Consider the following 22,666-nt stretch of genomic DNA (forward strand, 5'->3'; position numbering starts at 1 on the left):
GTTCACTGTCTCCAGTTTTGAGTTGGACTTTCCTTTTCTGCCATTTGGGATTGGCAGAGTTTCAGCGGTCTTTTGTGAGGACAATTCGAGACAACATTTTTGAAAGAGTTCAGTCGTCTGTGAAATAGGATTTATCTTAAGATGATTTAGCCAGAGCATGCTATTGTTGATGAGGGTTTTGGCGCAGATTGTCAGGTGACCGAGACTAACGTGGCGATGGCTGGTGAAGATATGATTTCCGCTGTTGAATGGTGCAGCTGAGGTATAGATTCGGCGGTGATAACTGAGCTGCGCCAGACGCTGCCATGGATGCATTTGTGATTCTAATTAAGGCGGTAGATGGGTGTGAATTGGAAGAATGTATCAAGAGTTCTCCACAGTACTGAAGTTTAAAGTTAGTGAGAAAGACAGGAAGAACAAATGGGTGCGGATTAGGGAATAAATGAAAAGTTCCCCGTAGTATGGATGTTAGTGGGAAAGACAGGAAGAACAAATGAGAATAAATAATAAGGTATGGGTCTATAGATATGTGGAAATAGAAGCATATTAGTGGTGGTTATAAATGGCTGTAGGTGTTATGATGAGAAGATCCATGACTGATTATTGCTGCACCTGGCAATGACAGGAGATAATACAAGAAAAATCCGAGGCGACAGCGACGATACACAGTGACGGGAAGAAAGGATAGGCAATGGCAAGTGGCGAAGTAAAAGCGCAAGCAATAACGATGAAATTGTAATAAGTTAGTAAAAAAAAAAAAAGCTCCTTCTTCATGTAACAATTTCAGTCTTTGTAGAATTATGTGTTGAATGAGAAGTCTAGAACTAGTGAGTCTGTCAACTGCCTATCGGATTTTCTAATGTAAGCATTGTCTCTAAACATTTGCAAAATCTTGAAAATTACTTGTACGATGAAATATTTAATTTTAGTGTAATTTTCAGAAATATGCAATGTTGCTTGTCAGTTTGGGAGAGTAATTTTTAACATGTCATAAAGAGACTGAGAAATTACCGGTAAAAATACAAATAAAACTAGTAGGCCAAATTATATCTTTGATTCACAACTCCTTTTGATGTTTTTTGTTAGAAGTAATCTGTTATTCTCGTTATGTTCCTACTCTAGTGAAAAACGAAAATTAACATAATGTATCACTGGTCCCACTTCCTTAAATTTTCCTTTAGGTGTTATGTAAGTTATATACAATGTTCAGTATTAGGGGGTTGTTTGCAAGGTATACACATATTTACACGTTGTCCAGGACAATAATCTTAGTGTCTTATCTACCCTCCTCTGCCCTCAACGCATTGTACAAGAGTGTATGCTGCACATTGGGAGGCAGTGTTCCAGGAGAGAGTATCTCACGTTACTTCTACTGGTTATCTTAACTTCTCATGGGATGTTATCAGCAAAGCCTACTAGAGAAGACACCGTCATATATTGTCCCACGCACTCTCAGCAGAAGACAGACCTAAGTATTTTGTATAGTGTTGCATGGTGTTCGGCGTCTAATGTCCAACGTACTGGGTATGTTTTCGAAAACAACATACGCTCAACAACCCTTCAAAAATGCGATCTCACTGATTTTACTGGTCATCACTGCTCTGACCGGTTTTACGTGACCCACCATGAATTCCTTCAGTGGCAACCTTTTCATCTCAGAGTATCACTTACATCGAACATCAGTAGCTTGTTGTACATGTTCCAGTCGCTGTCGTAACCTGCAATTTTTGGTCTCTATCGATGCGGTTTTCAATTATGCGTCTACTTAATGGTCCTTATATAACAGGAAATGGAATCGATTCTGAAGAATAATGCTAACTGAAAAACTGCAAATAGTTACAACCGGATCGCTACTACATAGATACTCATCATGCCCAATAACGACCGGAAAAGAAAATTTTGTTATAAGTTAAATAAATTACTATAGCTAGCAATAAATTGAAATATCTAATCCAAATAGTATGAAATTTAGATTTTAGGTGAGTAATTACGGTCGCCAGACCATAATAGAGCAGAAGTAAATAATTGTTAGTGATTGAATTGACAATGAATTTACGTAATAATTATAAGCGAAAATTGGATTCGTAACGAGGCAAAAATGCTGTTGTGCGTATCTGACTGTACAAGCCACCTATGACAAAATGATATTGAGTTAATAAGAAATGCACTGTAATTATTTGCAAATGATAACAAATAACAATCGTTATTTATTAGCAACCCGTCATGCGAAATGTACTGAAAAACGTTACTCTCTATAATCATTATCTGTCATTAGGTTTTATGAAGAAAACACTCACGACTAACCACTACTACATAATCAATTTCACATCAAAAAACTTGAAATGATTTAAATAATTCTTGCTTGACGCCTTTGCGTTGACTGTGTTACGAAAGTCAAAAGCACACGAAATATTTGCAAAGCACACAAAATAAAATTACGCAAGTGACTTTAGTTGACATAGCATATACACATTGCTGTTGAAATTACTTTTACTTTACTCACTGGATGCTGTAAAAACACTACAAATGACTTTAATTGCTACTGCATTTCATTTCATGGCTAGCAGATTTAAGTTGACTGCAAATGTGATTCATTTTCACTTTATTGAATGAGCAATATTTCTTTTACTTGTGACAGTCTCGGTAATAGTGGGTAACAGGATAGAACCCAGCTGATAGTTAATGAATTCGGATAGTCAGTAGTATTCCTAATGTTTGTTGTTCAAGTAAAAACAGTATAATGTTAAAAGTAATGAAACACTGCGCTTGGAAGCCGGGTACATAACTTCATCTACATTTATATGATTACCTTGCAATTCATAATCAAGTTGCTGACAGAGGTTTCATCGAACCATCTTTAAGCTACTTCTCTACCTCTCCACTCTCGAACAGCACGCGAGAAAAATAAACACTGAAATCTTTTTGGTCGAGCACTGATTTGTCTTACTTTATCAAGATGCTTATATAGATGGGCGCCAACAAAACATTTTCAGACTCTGAGGACAAAGTTGGTGATTGTAATGAGAAGGTCCTGCTGCAGTGAAAAACGAGTTTGTATTAATGACTGCCACCCCAATTGGTGTGTCATATCCGTGGATCACTCTCCCCTATTTCGCGATAATACAAAACGAACTGCCCTTCTTTGAACTTTTTCGAAAAACTCCGTCAATCCTATTTGATGCTGATCTCACACGCACAGCAGTACTCCAGAAGAGGTGTGTGTGTGTGTGTGTGTGTGTGTGTGAGAGAGAGAGAGAGAGAGAGAGAGAGAGAGAGAGAGAGAGAATCCCTAAGGGACCAAACTGCTGATGTCATGTGTCCCTAGGCTTATACACTACTTAAACTAACTTATGCTAAGAACAACACACACACCAATGCCCGAGGGAGGGCTCGAACCTCGGCAGAAGGGCCCGCGCAGTCCGTGACATGGCGCCCTAAACCGCGCGGTCACTTTGCGCGACTCCAGAAGTGGGCGGACAAACGTAGAGTAAGCAGCCTCTTTAGTAGAATTTTTGCATTTTCTAAGTGTTCTGCCAGTAAATCGCAGTCTTGGTTTGCTTTCCACACAACATTATCTATGTGATCGTTCCATTTGAGTTATTCGTAATTGTAATCCCTAAGTATTTCGCTGAGTTTACAGCCTTTAGATTTGTGTGATTTATCGTGTAACTGAAATTTAGCGGGTTCTTTTTAGCACTCATTTGGATGATTTCACACTCTTCGTTATTTAGAGTCAATTGCCACTTTTTTCACTGTACAGATACCTTGCCTAAATCATTTTGCAGTTCTCTTTGATCATATAGTGACTATACATGACGGTAAATGATAGCATTATCTTCCAACAGTCTAAGAGGACTGCTCAGATTGTCTCGTAAATCGTTTATGTAGATCAGGAACAACGGAGGGGAACGCCAGATATTACTTCTGTTTTACTCGATGACTTTCCGTCAATTATTACGAACTGTGGCCTTTCTGAGAGGAAATCATGAATCCAGTCACACAACTGAGACGGTACTCCGCAGGCATGCAATTTAATTAGAAGTCGCTTGTGAGAAACTGTTCAAAAGCCTTCTGGAAACCTAAAACTATGGAATCAATTTGACGTCCCCTGTCGATAGCCCTAATTACTTGGTGAGAATAAAGAGTTTGTTGTTTTCACAAGAACGATATTTTCTGAATCCTTTTGACCATTTGTCAATAAATCGTCTTCTTCGAGGCGATTCATTATGTTCGAGCACAGTATATGTTCAAAAACCCTGCTGCAAATCGAACTTATGGGTCTGTAATTCAAAGGATTACTCCTATTTCCTTTGTTGGGTATTGGTACGACTTGTACAAGTCCCCAGTCTTTCGGAACAAATCTTTCTACTAGGCAACGGTTGTATATGATCGTTAAGTATGAAGCTCTTGTATCAGCACACTCCGAAAGAAACATGACTGGTATAGAATCTGGACCGGAATCCTTGCCTTCCGTATGTGTTTTTAGCTACTTTGCTACACCGAGTACATCCAGTTTAAAGTTACTCATATTGGCAGCTGTTCTTGATCCGAATTCTGGAGTACTTACTTTATCTTTTCGGAAAACTGTGTTTAGTAACTCTGCTTTAGTAGTACTCTCATCAATAACACCACCATTCGTATCGCGCAGTGATGGTATTGATTGCGTCTTGCCACTGGTGTACTTTACGTACGACCAGAAACTCTTTGGGTTTTCTGCCAGACTTCGAGACAGAGTTTCGTTGTGGAAACTACTGAAAGCATCTCACATTGAAGTACACGCTAAATTTCAGGCTTCTATAATAAACTTATCGACTCTTGGGGATTTTGCGTTCTTTTAAATTTGCCAACTTTATTCGTTGCTTCTGATCTGTCCTGTGTACCATAAGGGATCAGTACCATCTGTTATTAATTTATTTGGTATATACAGCGCCGTTTGTGAAAAAGTGCGACACCGAGAAAGAATTACCCGAATAGCGCCATACTTGGTGGAAGCGGCGACAGGTGTGCAAGCAATACGTAATACATTTTGCAGCGAGATGGGGTACACGTAGGCCGAGAAGAGCCCTCTCGTGTCGGTCCGACAGGGTCGTTGTTGCGCCTAGTGTAGTCGGTGCAGAGCTGTCACACAAGGTGGAAACAACACAGTGAGTGCCAGTATGGCTCGTTGACTTCAAAGGGAGCCATATCGGCATGTGAACGAGTTCGAACGGGGCAGAATGATCGGTCTCCGGCAAACGGGGTTGTCATACTGTGACATTTCGGCTCGCGCAGGGCATGCTGCTACGAGAGTGATGCGTGTGGAGAAGCAGTGGATAGAGGAAGGGAATTGGACCATAGAGCATGACCACAGTACGGGATGACTGTCGTCTTGTCCGCATGGCCATTACGGACCGTACAGCATCATCCACAGTGTTGGCTCGTCACTGTAACAGGTGTGAACTTGTCTGCGTCGATGGTTCGTCGCCGTCTGCCGTCTGCAGGTTGGACCGGCTGCATGCATGCCATTACGTCGGCTTCCATTGTCCACAAACCACAAGCTCCTCCAACTGCAATGGGCAGGTGAACACCGTCACTGGGGAGCTGAGTAGCAACATGTAATCTTTTCGGATGAGTCCCGCTTCAAGTGTCCTGCAGTGATGGCCGCATACGTGTCCGGCGGTACCGTGGTGAGCGCAACCTGGAGGGCTGCATTATGGAGCGGCGTAACGGACAAACACCAGGTATGATGGTTTGGGGCGCCATTGGCTACAACAACCGATCTCGCCTCGTACGTATTACGGGTACTTTGAACAGCAACCGGTGCCTGACAGAGGTTGTGCAGCCTGAGGTACTCCCCGTGTTCAGGCATCTCCACAGGCCACATTTCAACAGGACAATGCTCGGCCATATATTGCGAGGCATTTACAGGCCTTCTTCGAAGAGCGACGGGTACCATTGCTTCCCTGTCCTGCACCTTCGCCAGACATGTCGCCCATCAACATGTCTGGGATATGGTTTGTCGGCACCGGGTGCGCCACGGTCCTCCAGTAAATGGTGTCACGGATTTGTGGGCTCGGATACAAACTGCGTGGAGGGAAATCCCTCAGGAACGTATCCAGAACCTTATTGATTCATTGCCACGGCGTATAGCAGCTCTGATTGCAGCGCATGGTGGCCACACGACATACTTAGTAGGGCTCAAAGGACATACAGCTTTGATAAGGTAATCATTTGTTACTTGTCATGTACCTAACCTGTGGTATTAAATTAATTGAATTCATGCGTTTCCTTCTTCGTGTTGCTATTTCCACAAACGGTAGTGTATCTCAAAAATGGTTCAAATGGCTCTATACACTATGGGACTTAACATCTGAGGTCATCAGTCCCCTAGACTTAGAACTGCTTAAACCTAACTAACCTAAGGACATCACACACATACACGCCCGAAGCAGGATTCGAACCTGCGACCGTAGAGTATCTCTCAAGTGCAGTCGATACTATTTTTTCGAATTTAAACCACATCTAGACTACGCTTACATAGTCAAATTGGAAGGAGAGGGGACTGTTTCTTACGAAGGTGTCGAGTGAATTTTTATCTACTTTTTTTTCAGTAGAGGTATTTTTGTGTTTATTTATGATGGGTTTGGATGTTACGGTATTCAGTCGGACAACAATAACCTTGTCACTAATTCCTGTATCTATCACGATGCTCCTTATTTATTCAAGTATGTTACCGCAAGCATTTACACTTCGAGTGGACTCCTGAACTAGTTGTTCAAAATAATTTTCTGAGAATCATTCAGTACGATTTCGGATGAGGTTTTATGCCTACCATCGACTTTAAACATGTACTTTAGGCAATATATCGAGGGTAGATTCAAGTCACCACCACCATAATTGTGTGAGTGGGACGCCTATTTGAAATGTCGCACAAGTTTTCTTTGAACTGTTCATTAATTGTATCCTCTTAGTCTGGGATTCGGTAAAAGCAACCAAATGTTAATTTATTCTAGTTGTCAAGTATAGCCTTTACCCATGATAACTCACAAGAACTGTCTACTTCAATTTCACTACAAGGTAAACTTCTTCTGACAGCAATAAACACTCCACCACCTACTATATTTAAGCTGCCCTTTCTGAACATGGTTAGGTCCTTTGCAAACTTCGGAGGAACTTATTTCCGGCTTCAACCAGCATCTGTACCTATAAAGATTTGAGATTCAGTGCTTTTCATTAGCGCTTGGCGCTCTGGTTCTTTTCCAACAAAACTACACTCCTGGAAATGGAAAAAAGAACACATTGACACCGGTGTGTCAGACCCACCATACTTGCTCCGGACACTGCGAGAGGGCTGTACAAGCAATGATCATACGCACGGCACAGCGGACACACCAGGAACCGCGGTGTTGGCCGTCGAATGGCGTTAGCTGCGCAGCATTTGTGCACCGCCGCCGTCAGTGTCAGCCAGTTTGCCGTGGCATACGGAGCTCCATCGCAGTCTTTAACACTGGTAGCATGCCGCGACAGCGTGGACGTGAACCGTATGTGCAGTTGACGGACTTTGAGCGAGGGCGTATGGTGGGCATGCGGGAGGCCGGGTGGACGTACCGCCGAATTGCTCAACACGTGGGGCGTGAGGTCTCCACAGTACATCGATGTTGTCGCCAGTGGTCGGCGGAAGGTGCACGTGCCCGTCGACCTGGGACCGGACCGCAGCGACGCACGGATGCACGCCAAGACCGTAGGATCCTACGCAGTGCCGTAGGGGACCGCACCGCCACTTCCCAGCAAATTAGGGACACTGTTGCTCCTGGGGTATCGGCGAGGACCATTCGCAACCGTCTCCATGAAGCTGGGCTACGGTCCCGCACACCGTTAGGCCGTCTTCCGCTCACGCCCCAACATCGTGCAGCCCGCCTCCAGTGGTGTCGCGACAGGCGTGAATGGAGGGACGAATGGAGACGTGTCGTCTTCAGCGATGAGAGTCGCTTCTGCCTTGGTGCCAACGATGGTCGTATGCGTGTTTGGCGCCGTGCAGGTGAGCGCCACAATCAGGACTGCATACGACCGAGGCACACAGGGCCAACACCCGGCATCATGGTGTGGGGAGCGATCTCCTACACTGGCCGTACACCACTGGTGATCGTCGAGGGGACACTGAATAGTGCACGGTACATCCAAACCGTCATCGAACCCATCGTTCTACCATTCCTAGACCGGCAAGGGAACTTGCTGTTCCAACAGGACAATGCACGTCCGCATGTATCCCGTGCCACCCAACGTGCTCTAGAAGGTGTAAGTCAACTACCCTGGCCAGCAAGATCTCCGGATCTGTCCCCCATTGAGCATGTTTGGGACTGGATGAAGCGTCGTCTCACGCGGTCTGCACGTCCAGCACGAACGCTCGTCCAACTGAGGCGCCAGGTGGAAATGGCATGGCAAGCCGTTCCACAGGACTACATCCAGCATCTCTACGATCGTCTCCATGGGAGAATAGCAGCCTGCATTGCTGCGAAAGGTGGATATACACTGTACTAGTGCCGACATTGTGCATGCTCTGTTGCCTGTGTTTATGTGCCTGTGGTTCTGTCAGTGTGATGTATCTGACCCCAGGAATGTGTCAATAAAGTTTCCCCTTCCTGGGACAATGAATTCACGGTGTTCTTATTTCAATTTCCAGGAGTGTATACTATTGATTGTTCCTATGTCTACCCTCTTCCTCTCTTCGTCCAGCACGCTTTGAAACTGAAGTCCCTTGTGCACTTTCCCGAGACTCTCTAACATAAAACACCGCCCAGTCTCCTCCACACAGCCCTCACAACCCGCATAGTCGCTTTCTGCCTGTAGCGGACTCCTGATACACATAACGAAACCTGGAAACCCACCACCCTATGGCTATTAAAACGAGAACTGGCTTGATATTACTTCCTGGCGAGTGGCTGGTGGTGTGACGTTGGCAGCAGGCTCTTCTTTAACAGTGAGCAACTTTCAGCAATTCTGGTCCACACAATGCCTTTCTTGAATTAACTATTCTTCTTGTATGCCTCGTATTGTGCCTAGATATATCCTTGCTCACATATCCACAATGCCCTGCCATGCTTACAGCATTGTTTCGAGAACCATCTCCGTAAAGCTTTAGAGCACCGTCACTTTACGTCCATGCCTCACCACAGAAGAGTAACAACAACACCTATCTCTTCTTTACCTTCTCCGCTACTGCTTCCGCATGTTCGAGTGGCCAACGATGCTGCTGTCAACGTAGAAACAGATTCTTTGAACTCTACGCAATACGAACTTCTTTGACTTTGCCAGTGTTTCTGCTACAATATTTTGCTAATACTAATTTTCAATAGCGTTTTCATAACCATTTTACAATTTTTAAATAGTGAGTATCTAGAGAATTACTAAAATACATGTATGCATAAGAAATTACTTTGGAATTACAGAATTCACTTACTAAAAAGTAATTACGCACTATGTTGTTGTGTTGTATCATCATTTTGATCCTTCTCCCTCCTTTTAGTTACTATTTCCAACGTATTCCAGTCCTAAACAACTCTGCTGAGAACCTTTGAATTCTTACTTTCTCAGGCAATCAGAATTTCAGCTTCCTTTTGTAACATTACATCTTAAACGCTTCGATTTCCTTCTTTTCAGGTTTCCGCGCACCATGATTTGCTTACGTGCAATACAGGCGTACATTCTCAGAAACACATTTTTCAGATTAAGCTCTGTTTTTTTACTTGTAGACTTCCTTTGACGGAAAAGCCTCTGTTTGTTGCACCAATAATATTATGTCTACGTTGCTTTGTTCGTCATGCGTCATTATCCTTCCATGACAGTAGTTTTCCTTCATATTGTATAGTAAGTGGTCTCAATTCTGATGTTTTACAGTTCGTGTTATATATATCACTCCCCAATACTTTCGTCTTTCTTTGGTTCACTCTCATACAAAATTGTGTGCTAATCAGACTTTTCATTGGCTTCAACAGGTTCTAATATACCTTCATCCATTTCACATAGGATAGCAATGTCTTCAGCGAGTATTATTACTGATATCTTTTCACACTGAACTCTAATCCCACTTCTGAATACTTGCTTTATTCCCGTCTTTGCTTTCTCGATATATAGGGTAAACAGTAGGGGCGAAAGACTACTTCCCTGTCTTATACCTTTCTAATCCGACTACTTCTTTCTTGGTCTTCCATTTTTATGCTGCGGCTTGTTGAAGTTACACATTGCCCGTTACGCATCTTCCCTACAGTATTTGTTTATTTTTCTGACGATATTCACTACAGGCTATTGAACCTTTTTCTAAGTCGACATGTCCCATGAAAGTGTCTTGACATTTCTGAAATCTTCTTTACATTGCCAAGCGCATTTCAGAAATGCCTCTCTGGCGGCTAATCCTTTCCTAAAGCCAAAATGATCCTAATCTATATATTATTCTGCTGAGCAGCTTGGATGTCTAAACTGCCAAGCTGCTATGTTTCTCGTATTTGTCTGCCCCTGCTGTTTTCGGGATCGTGTGGCTCATATTCTTCCGAAAGTGTGACGGTGTATCTCCAGACTTACAGACTCATTCTACACACCTGCCTAATCATTTGGTTGCTCTTTTCCACGCTGATCTTACAAATTCAAAAGGAGTGTTGTCCATGCTTTATGCGTTATTTCATCTCAAGTGATGCGAAGCTCTCACCTCCTTTCTAATATTGCATCCATCCAAATCGACCTCTGTTTCTCCTTCTGCCGGGTTATCAGACACGTCCTTCCCCTCACAGAGCCCTTCAATGAACTTTTTCCACCTATTCGCTCACTCCTCTGCGTTTAACAGATTTCCATTGCACTCTTAATATTGCCACCCTCGCTTTGAACTTCACCAAAGATTGCTTTGACCTTTCTGCATACTGAGTCAGTCCTTTCGACGACCAGTTCATACCCGATTTCTTCACATTTTCCATGCAGTCATTTCGCCTTGGACTCCCTGCAATTCCTGCTTATTTAGTTCCTATGACACTGCTGTATTTCCATCTTCCGCTGATCATTTTTGTGCTTTCTTCACTCGTAGATCAATTTAAGTATTTCTCTGTTAGGCTTTTTACCGTTACCTTCTTTATACCTGTGACTGTCATTCCAACGTCTTTGACTGCCTTTTTTAGAGTTGTCTACTCCTCTTCAACTGAACCATATACTGTTTTACTGACTGTCGCAGTATCTACAGCCTTAATCAATTTCAAACGCACCACATCATTCCACAGTACAGTAGTATTCCACATTGATTCTTCTGCGCGATTCTCTTAAGCTCCAGTCTACTGACCGTGATTACTAAATTGTGATCTCAGAGCACAATTGCTCCTGGATACGCCTATACTCCAATATCTGCTTTCTGAATCTCTGACCGTAATATAGCTGTTATCTTCCCGTAGCTCCAGGCCTTTTCCAAGTATACCTCTTCCTTCTGTGATTTTGAATTATTATCCGCAATTTCTTGCAAAACTCGAGTAGTTTTCTCTCATTCCTTTTATCAAGACTACAATTTCCTATAACTCTTTCTTCAACTCCTTCCCCAACTGCCGTGTTCCAGTGACCCACGATTATTTGATTTACGTCTTCTTTGACATAAAGAATTATCCATTCAGTTTTCTCATATACTTTCTCTACCTCTTCACGCTCTGCTTGTGACGTCGGAATGTGTACTTGAAGAATTGTTGTCGGTGTTGATTTGTTGTCGATTCCGATGAGAACAACCCTATTACTGAACTGTTCATTGTAATATCACTCTCTGCCCTTTCTTTCTATTCAGAACGAATTCTACTCCCCTTGTATCATTTTCTGCTGCGGTTGACATTACTCTACGTATGTCTGCTGAAAAGTTCTTACCTTTCTTCCATTTCACTTCTCCGACCCACACTGTATAATACAAACACTGAGACTTTTCAGATTTTCTGGTTTTCCTACCTTATCAAACTTCTGACAGTCACCGCTCAGATTAGTAAAATGTTAGCTTTTTGTTAGTTTTTCCATTTTCTCATGTTTACCTGCCCCTTGGCAGTCCCTTTCCGGAGATCTCAGTGGAGGACTAGTCCGTAATCTTTTGACAATAAAGACATCATCATGACACTATTCAAATTACGGGCCACCAAGTCCTATGAACACATATGTCTGTAATGCATTGGCTTTTATTGCCTTCTCCATCCTCATGCCACTAATTATTGCTGATTCTAAGACCTTTTAGTTCAAAATGGTTCAAATGGCTCTAAGCACTACGGGACTTAACATCTGAGGTCAGCAGTTCCCTAGACTTAGAACTACTTAAACCTAACTAGCCTAAGGATATCACACACACCTATGCCCGAGGCAGGATTCGAACCTGCGACCGTAGCAGCAGCGCCGTTCCGGACTGAAGCGCCTAGAACCGCACGGCCACAATGGCCAAATGGTTCAAATGGCTCTGAGCACTATGGGACTCAACTTCTGAGGTCATTAGTCCCCTAGAACTTAGAACTAGTGAAACCTAACTAACCTAAGGACATCACAAACATCCATGCCCGAGGCAGGATTCGAACCTGCGACCGTAGCGGTCTTGCGGCTCCAGACTGCAGCGCCTTTAACCGCACGGCCACTTCGGCCGGCTGGCCGCAATGGCCGGCGACCTTTTAGTGGTTGTTGCTGTAGTCAAGGGCAGAAGGTTGCCACAACATCTGCCCGCTCCTCTCCCTTCTTTGACAAGGCCGCTGGCAGAACGAAAGTAACTTTTTAGATTGAATTCCTTTGGCCGCTATTCTCGTTTATTTTCATTCAAACTTTAAGCAGTGTCCTGGTTGGGACCCACGAAGTTTTGTTCTTCTCTATTGCTTCGCAGTGTTTTCCTACTGAATTTACATCCAAATTGTTATTTTTTACCTAGGCCATTGTTCATAATTTAGAGTACATCACTCGGTCATGCACTTCATTTTCTCTGCAGTCCTGTATTTTAGCCTATTGTTCATCGCAACTGTTTATTATCAGGGTCTACATCTACATCTGGCTATGCTTTAGAGTCAGGTATTTGACTGATAAATGGCAGTTTTATATTTATGTTGTCTTCAATGTTTTGCAAATTTAAGGTTTAGCACCGTAGATTTTTGTTATCTAAAAATTCCACTGCGTTGTCTGTTAACTGGTGTACAAGTAGTAGTGTCAGATATTTTATGTGAATCATGTCCACCCAATAACAGTAAGGTTTCGTTACTACGCGTGAGTAGGTCAGAAATGTGTATTCATTTTATTTATTTACTGTCACTCACTTTCGACCTGCTGCTTAATTACTACAGCAGGTCGTCTTACATCTCTCACCACAAATTTTTAGCTAATTTCACATGAATTCTGCTCAACAAAATAAGAATTCTACCCTTATGTGGTATGATAATCTGTTACACTACAACCATGTTTCTTATGGTAATATGTTAATGGTGTTACTATATTATAACTAAGTTAGATATACAGTATAAGCTTAACCTACGTTAGCGTAAGTAAACTGCCTGTGCTCAATAATATATGTTTGTGGTAGTGGAACAATTCCTTACCATTCATTTTCTAGTATTATTTTACCAAATTTCTACATTTATGCACCCAGACTCCCTCCCACGAGGAACGTGAAACAGTGCACAGATACGTAATTCTTCACCTTCTCCCAGAGTAATTCAGGTCAAAATAGTTCACGGTTGAACTGCAGGATGTCAGTGTCCATTGGGCACAATATTTCTGGAAACGACCACGTTGCCATCATAAGGTGCGGTGATGAACTGACTAATGGGGCTGTGGCTCCACGCTTTTATCTCCTCCCTCTCTCCCTCTGATCGGCCATTCCATCAGCCGTCCGCGCCCAGCATCCCTACTCCGCCACACTGTTCCGTCCTAGGCTCACACCCACGTGTGGGTTCTGGCACACTTCTGTTGATCCTCCACCTGCTCCCTCTAACAACCCTACCACAACAAAGGCAAAATTTAATTATGATTGTAGTGTTGCTCACGCTGCTAAATGTTGCATTTTCGGGCAACAACAAAGTTATATTATGTGCCAGGTGTCACTAGAGCACAGTTAATAAAGTCATTTCATGAAATAATGGATAAACTAAGCACTCATCTTTTCGTGTTTCCCACGCTGGTCTCGTTGTGAACTCATGGCTCAATCGTCGAAAATCTAGATGGTGGTGATTCCAAGCTCGGATGCAAAGATGCCTATTTGTTATTCTACGATATTCAAAAGTTTTATAGATGTGTTTCATAAACCATTCTTGAAGATTAAACTTTTACAAGTAAAGACAATGGTGATGTAAAAAAAGTAATCAGCACTCCGATTTTAGGTTACACTTCTTTTTTATTACTTTTGTTGCAATATCACTTCACAATATAAAACATACTTGAAAATATCTTCCTCACTGTTAATGTTCACATTTCATATACTGACTACAATTTGCGTCTTTTCAACATGATGACCAAGACTTGACTCTCTAATAACCGCTTACGCGCCCAAAAATCAGAGTTACAAGTACGTCAAAGATCGTAGTGACAAAAGAAAGAATACACATAAGAATAATATCATTGCAATATAAACATATCGATGTATCAAGGTACATCTACATTAATGAAATCAAATCTGAATGTTGTCTCAGAAATTAGTTAACTACTTTACAGAAACACAGTAGAATATTGCTGATATCGAGAGGTTGAGGTGAGGTGCCGCAATGGATACGTAATTCAAGTACCATTACATCCCGTAGTCAGTTCCATGTCTGGTATCTCATTTCCCTCACTGACCACTCTAGTAACCCGGTTCCGTGTCTTACTAAGAATGTACGCTCTGCCACCATTTATCAGCGGTTACCTCACTCGAATCTCAATAGGTATTTTTAAACGACGCAGTCCCAGAAGTTGGACGTCTCAGACAGAACCTCATTCATTGTAACTCAGTCAGGCAACGTTCTACAATGGCTGAAATGTTAGACCACTGCAATTTGGTGTGCCGCTGGTGTTCTCGGCAACGATCTTCGACAGTAAGCACCATCTGACCAATGAATGACTTGTCACATTAGTAGGGTGTCTGATAGACCCCGGATTCCTGTAAGCCACTCTACCAAGCAGTACCCATGTTTTGGCTGATGGGTGGAAGACCATCTTCGATTGGTGTTTCCGGAGTGTTCGACCCGTCTTGCCGGATAACACACAACAAAAAGGAATGAATGCAATGGTCACAATCTCCTGAGAAACCTCTTCTGGTTCCGCCGGTTGTACAGAGGATATAGGACGTAGGGCTCTCCGAATTTGCCACTCCTTGTTGCCATTCTTCCGGGAAACCGTTCTCGGAAGTTTAAGTTCTTGGTTGATTCTTTCGTTGTCAGAGAAGATGCGAGCCCTATGTACCAAAGTTTTTAGTACGCCTTTCCCCTGAACCAGGTGGTGGCAGCCGTCCGCATCTGCGAGGGTTTTTCTGAAAGCAAAGCCTCCTATTTTTATTTATGGAAACTACAGGGGATGCATAAATCACAACAGCATAGCTCAATAGAGCAGTATTTCAGCTACAGCCGTCATTTTTCCTCAAAGTCACCAACATTCGTTATGTACTTTTGCCAACAATGAACTGGTAAAACTCAGAACCAGCTGAGACTAACCACTTCCTTACATCTTTGACAACAGTACCCGAGTCTTGAAAATGTTCGCCACGTAGTCCATCTTTCAGAGGCACTAAGAGCTGGAACCCTGTAGGCGCTAAATTGGGGCTGTATGGTGGATGTAAGACATTACAGTCGAATTTTGCAAAGAGTTGCATGGTCGCAAAAGTAGTGAAGGGCCTGGTGTTGTCATCTTGCAGGTGAAAGTTCTTCTTCTCTCGCCTTACCCTGGAAATTCGGGCTTTCAGCTTAGTCAGTATCGTCTTGTAGCGTGCTGAAGTGACAGTTGCTCCAGGCTCCAGGACATCCAAAAGAACCACACTAGCTATTCCAGAAGACTGAACATCACTTTGCCTGCGAACGGCTGTTTTTTGAATTTCTTCCTTGATGGAGAATTCGATGGTCGTCATTCCACGGACTGTCTTTTGGATTCCGGTTCGTAGTGGGGACACCAAGTCCTGTCCCCGGTGACGATGTTATTCAGAAAATTGTCACATTCAACTTCATATTGGTTCAGCAGGTCACGACAAATTTGCATTCGACGAGTTTCTTCTCTTTGTAAGCATTTTAGGGACCCATTTCGCACAGACTTTCCGAGTAACCAAGATGTTCCAACATTGTTTCCAAGGCATTATAGCCGACATACAGCTTGCCACGCAATTCTCTGGTCGTTATCACCCAATCAGCACGGATGAGTTGATCAAGACGCTCTTCATTTCGAGAAATGATAGCTGTGCAGGGCCGACCGGGCCGTGGCTTGTCATGCACATCTTTTCCACCACCTTGAAAATGCCGTACCCATCGTCTGACATTGCTCACGTCTAGTGTATCATCTCCATATAACTCTAGCAAGCCGGCCGGAGTGGCCGAGCGGTTCTAGGCGGTACAGTGTGGAACCGCGCGACCCCTACGGTCGCAGGTTCGAATCCTGCGTCGGGCATGGATGTGCGTGATGTCCTTAGGTTAGTTAGGTTTAAGTAGTTATAAGTTCTAGGGGACTGATGACCTTAGAAGTTAAGTCCCATAGTGCTCAGAGCCATTTGAACCATTTTTTTGAACCTCTAGCAAGCGTCGATGGATTTCAATCACCGCAATTTCTTTAGAGTGAGAAATTCAATCACACATCGCTGTTTCATACGCGCGTCCATATCACACTCTATTTTGGAACGTTCCTGTACTGGTGCCAACTACTACAGAACAAGGGAACCACCTGCAAATGAAAGAGGATATTCAAGCATTAGCACTACACCAATTGCACCTGACGCGGTCATCCAAATTCACCACAGAGAAGAGGGGGCATTACTTTCGCAACGACGCTCGCATGTACAAGTCGGGGTACATCTTCATCCGGTACACGCTATACCCAAAATGCCGTTCGCTTTTCTTTTCACCTGGACATCCGGAAAAGGGAACACTTCACCCACTTTGACATTCAAGATAAATGTTCTAATGGAAGGAAGGAAGTGTATAAGGAAGTCATTCAGCTTGTCTCTTCCATGACCCATCTGACGTCGGTGAAATGTACAGCAAGAAGCGGATAGGTTTCCATTGGGCTGATTGCAGGACCTCCTCCTCGAAATATTCCGTAAACATATTGGCGACATCTGGTGAAAGTGGGCTCCCCACGGCTACTTCTTTCGTCTGCTCGTAGTAGCCACCGTCCAAAAGAATGTCGATGTCCCTGCGTCAGATTTCATGGCCAGTAAGTTCTAATTATTCTTGTAATGGTACTGTGGTAAAAAGAGAGACAACGTCGAAACTCACAAGAATGTGCGTGTTATTAAGCCTAAAGTTATTAAGGCGTCCCACAAAATCCAGAGAGTTGCGAATGTGATGTGAGCACTTCCAGGCGTAAGGGCTAAACAGATCCTTTAGGTAATTAGCGAGTAAGTATGTCGGAGCACCAGTGCGCAAGTGTTGCTGGTAATGGGGCGTAGAGGAACTCCATCCTTGTCAACTTTCGGCAGTGCGTAATGTCTTGGTGAAAATGACATCTGCCTTAGCTTCTTAACAACCTCGACTGGCAAGCTGGATTCTTTGAGAATGCCATGGTCGCCATCTCCACCCTTTTCATGGGATCAATGTCGATCTTCCAGTATGCAAGGTCTAGAAGATAGGTCCTGCATTTTCTCAACGTAATGCTGGTGACACAGGACAATAGCTGTGTTGCCCTTGTCCGCCGGTAAGACCACGATATCAGAATCTTCACTCAGTTTCCTTATGGCTGCCCTAGCCCTGCCAGGGATGTTCGGTTTCATAGATTTTGTGTGAGAGCACAACAGATTTCGCAGCGTACTTCTTCAGCTGTTTCAGGGATAAGTCGTGCAGTTACCTGTTCCACCGAGCGGCACCCATTCTTAAATCTGCACCTATCACATACATTACCAGCAGGCTTTGCTGTAATGTATGCCAGCATTTTCTTTTGCAAGATGCTGCAATCCTTGAAGCACCTCCCTGATTCAGTGTACCGTACGTCGACGTTGGTCAGACAACACATATGTAGCGTTTAGTGTAACGCTAAAGGCACAGAAGGAAAACAAAATACAATGGAGTATTACCAGGTGGATCTGAATCAGCAAAGAAAATCCTCTAGGAATGCAGGAGAACTTTCACAGAAACGGATTTTAGGAGGCCAAATATTGGTCCCCCATCAATACCTCTTCTGAAGCCCCTTCCACAAGCTGAGTCTGAAATAAAATTTGAGAAATGGAAAAAGCTTCAGGATATGAAGGACTACATCCCTCCACTTTATTGTGAGATCAGTAGCAACACATCCCAAAGAAGAGGAGAAGGAAGATTGAAGAAATCACAACACAGTGGTACCCAGAAAGGACATTCTACAAGATATACCAAAGAATCAAATGATTATGACTACAGACACCGACTGTGGGGGTATTATAGTAAGGGACTATGAATAATCTCTCGTACTTATTGGCACCAGACCAATGTACTTTGGTTTTGGTATTTCAATTTTATTTGCTATTTACGTATTGTTTTTTAGTTTCTTATACTGATTTCACTTTAATTCTCACATAACATTGTTTTATAATGAACATGTATCGTACTATATATACCATGTGTGTTGTACGAAAAAATTTTCAAAATATAGCACAGTAAATAAAATGTTTCTGCACTTGTACCTGTCTTACTCCAAAAACCTTCAAGACAGTAGGAGTATAACTATTTGTATCATATTATAAAAAGTGACGCAGGGGCATAACAATCTCTAACCATACCTACAACTGTACACAGTCTAATTGACCATTAGGAAATAGCAGCTGATGTTTCGATGGTAAATCACATAATTTATAAACAGCCTTCAATCTTTGGCAGTTATCTGCTCAATTTGCTTCAGCAAGCTCTTGTGCCACTTGTAGTCTCAGACCCTCATTTGCTTGTGTCACTGTCCCCTACTCGCCCCTCGCGTTTCTACCTATAATAGTAAAAACAGCTTGTATCAATATGAAACTTAGGGTCGACGCTCAGAGATGAGGTATACAAAGGAATAAGTAACAGTGCTCTGACAGTGATACTGACGGATGTCTTGCAGTACGAGCTGCGTCTGGCGGCGATGCGAGGACAAGGGCCTTCAGCAGTGGGTCGTGCAGAGCTCCTAGTGACGGTGCTGGACGTCAACGACGAGCCGCCAGTGTTCCAGCAGCCCGTGTACCGTGCAGAGCTGCAGGAGGAGGAGGACCCCGCTCACCTGCCTAGAACCATCCTCACGGTAACTACATATCTATACTTTCATCATTAGTAGCAGTAGTAGTAATAACAGTACTAGTAAAGTACCTACTGAAATGCCCGCCCGCATCTCGTGGTCGTGCGGTAGCGTTCTCGCTTCCCACGCCCGGGTTCCCGGGTTCGATTCCCGGCGGGGTCAGGGATTTTCTGTGCCTCGTGATGGCTGGGTGTTGTGTGTTGTCCTTAGGTTAGTTAGGTTTAAGTAGTTCTAAGTTCTAGGGGACTGATGACCATAGATGTTAAGTCCCATAGTGCTCAGAGCCATTTGAGCCATTTGAAATGCCTGGGCTAGCAGGACAGAGCGTATTAGGTAGTGGAAAGGGGCCAAAATATGTTGTTGTTAGTTGCACTCAACATACAAACTTTATTTATCAACACACAATATTACAACAAGGATGCAAAACACTCAATACTTTAATCGATTAACTTTAGAACGGCTGAAGGCCACAGTCAAAACCCAAGACACAAGGCCTAAGCAAGAAATTGAAATACAGGGTTCTTCTGGAGGTTTCACCCAAAAATATTTTCTAAATCTTCAATATAAACAGGCTGAAGGCCTTAGCAATTTAATTTCAATAGAACTTAGCTGGAGGCCGCATATTAAGCAATAAGAAGAGTTACAATCAAAAGGCAGAAGGCCTTATCGTAAAACATTTCATGCAAAATTCGGCTGAAGGCCCCATACAAAAGCAACAATCTTATGCCTTAGGGGCAAGACAAGAACATTAATTTAAGAGATATTAATCTCGGCTGAAGGCCACATATTCTTCTCTTTATGTGCTGCTTTCCACTTTGCTACTGTTGACGTGCACACCGCCTATGTAGACTGTCACCTTTAATTTTAGTCCTATTTTTGCACTTGCTGCATTTTAGTGACACTCGTCCGTTGTTGTTTCCGTTCGGGCGCTAAAGACTACACTGTTGAGCGCCTATAACACCATATCCATCCATACATCCATGAAGGCTACATATCAACAAAATAACTAAAACCCAAACAGGGAAATTACTATGTAACACACAAGGAACAGCGCTCAAAAGTTTCCAAGGGACAGCCTTAGACTGTAACACTAACGCCTGTTTAGGTGAGACAGGCAGCCTGTTCAACGGCTTCTTAATCTGAAGGCAGCCCAACCGACAGACAGCCGACCGACCAATCAACAAAATCAGTTCCACTCCACGCAACCAGCAAAACAACCACAAGATTTCAATACAACGACACACGGAATATTGGAGCCCACAACGACCAACAACACCTCAGCTGTCGAGCTACACGTCGCGCAGGGCAGGTAACCGGAACGTCAACGGCCACAAAACATAAGATACCGCTGGCCAACTTCAATAACAGGGAATAAATTAAGTTAAACTCCACATGAAGACGGCTGGTATCTTAGCCGACTTGAATACGCACACGTTGTTGCTCGCGCGAATGTCCCAAAAGCGACAACCAGGATCAAACGAAGGAATGTAAACAGTTGAGGCTTGCTAGTATGTTAAGTGAGGACTCAACTTTCATGTCCAAGATCGGTGGGCGACGAACTTCGTAGCACTCGCAAGCAGCACCTCACACTCCAACAGCGCGTGCACACCGCCAGCGGCCCTGGCCAGAGTACACACGACGCAGATTTCCTTGCTGCTCCACGCCAACCGACCGACTGGTCACACACCGCCCAGCCGGAAACAATATCCGCCACACCAAAGATAGTACAGCAGTACTAGTATCAATACACGCTCCTTCTGCCACTCACAAAAAGGACAGCAACATCATCGCGCAGGAGAAATAAAACCACAGGACTGCAACCAATGTTTAGCCCAAGACAAGCATGACTCGAACTAGTCACGGCTCACCTACATCGAGTAACGCCATGTATACCTTTATTATCGCCTTAGTAATTTCGAGAAATGGTAGCATACTGAAAGCACAGGACACCAAAATATCAGACGTGCAAGGCCTGTGTTATGACACGGAAACGGAGAATGACAGCCGCGCTCCAAGTGACATGGTAGTGAACTTTGAATATGAAAAAAACGGAGCGGAAATGAAACAGAGAGCCACAGCAGCGCTGCAAGTGAACTATGAATATGAGAAATATGGCACGGAAATTAGTATTACTGCTTTTCGAAATTCTAGAATTAGATGATATCGTTTCTAATTTATACTTTATGGGTAGGTCTGATAGTCTGATGGTAAAGTGCATTTATTTGTAAAACTCAGTACTGGAATTTCGACCCTGTGGCTGTTATCAAGTGGAGACTATGTTCTTTATTACGACCATCTTGTGCATATTGCACTCTCTGAATTGCACCGTAAATATGTTGCTCGTATTCTGCTTAATTTTTGGTCTCATCCTTAATATTGGGTGGGGTTAATGATTCCAGTTTTTTTTTTTGTTGTTGTTGTTGATTCATATGAAACAGAAAATCTACTGCTTACTTATCCATGTGAGAACTGTCTGACGTAAGTTCGCTGTAAGCATAGTGCTCGTATTCTAAGCTATTTTTCTAATAATTCGTTTTTCGTACTGTCATATTTAGTGGAGACCACGAAATTTTCATTGATTTCTGCTAAAATATGCTGTTTGTAGTACCTGTTACTAACGTGAGGAAACATTTGAGTAACTACCGTGGTATTTTTAACATTTGCAACGAAGAACGCTCTAGTCACCAAGACTACAAAACATAGAACCTACTCATGTATGTCTACATCCGTAGTCCCCAAAACACTGTGGAACGCATAGCACTCAGTGGCAAGAAACAACACCATCCAAAGCAGAACTACACATTCATTCCGTGGCAACATATAATAAAGCTGAATACCTATAGTGTCAAAACCTGCTAGCATGGAGTTCTTCATTAAATACGAGAAAGTGCGGAAAACGGATGCAAACAAACGAAAATTGTAGGCTCATTTAACCTACCCAATAATACGAATGCGAAAAGAACGCAATCAGAATACGAATAACATAATTTACAATGCAATTCAAAGAGTGCAGTACACATGAGAAGACGTAATCAGAAGCATATTGTAATGGAACCAATTTCTGTTTGCTATGAAACGAAAACAAACATAAAAGACTAAAAATCATCCAATAAGAAAGCGAGATGATGGACTAATGAACTTGCAACGCTCCAAGTGGCGTGGCAGGAAACCAAGAGCATATTACCTGAACTCCTTATATGACATTCCCTCTGGTTTTGAAACATATCTGTCGATTCAGCCACCCTTTATTTAGATTACTTATTCTTGCAGATCGATTACGGGAGAGTTCTTTGGTATATATACACCTATGAAGTGG

At 43.1% G+C, this 22,666-nt stretch overlaps 1 protein-coding gene across 1 annotated transcript in view; it reads left to right on the plus strand.

Moving 5' to 3' along the window:
- The window catches only part of LOC126092792 (neural-cadherin-like), a 329,734-nt gene that overhangs the window by 42,257 nt on the left and 264,811 nt on the right, over window positions 1–22,666 (plus strand). The window contains exon 3 of the mRNA XM_049908520.1: window positions 19,180–19,356. Coding sequence (XP_049764477.1) covers window positions 19,180–19,356 — 177 coding nt within the window. The remainder of the gene's footprint in view (window positions 1–19,179; window positions 19,357–22,666) is intronic.

The sequence above is a fragment of the Schistocerca cancellata genome, chromosome 7 (genome assembly GCF_023864275.1).
Source record: "Schistocerca cancellata isolate TAMUIC-IGC-003103 chromosome 7, iqSchCanc2.1, whole genome shotgun sequence".
Taxonomy (NCBI): domain Eukaryota; kingdom Metazoa; phylum Arthropoda; class Insecta; order Orthoptera; family Acrididae; genus Schistocerca; species Schistocerca cancellata.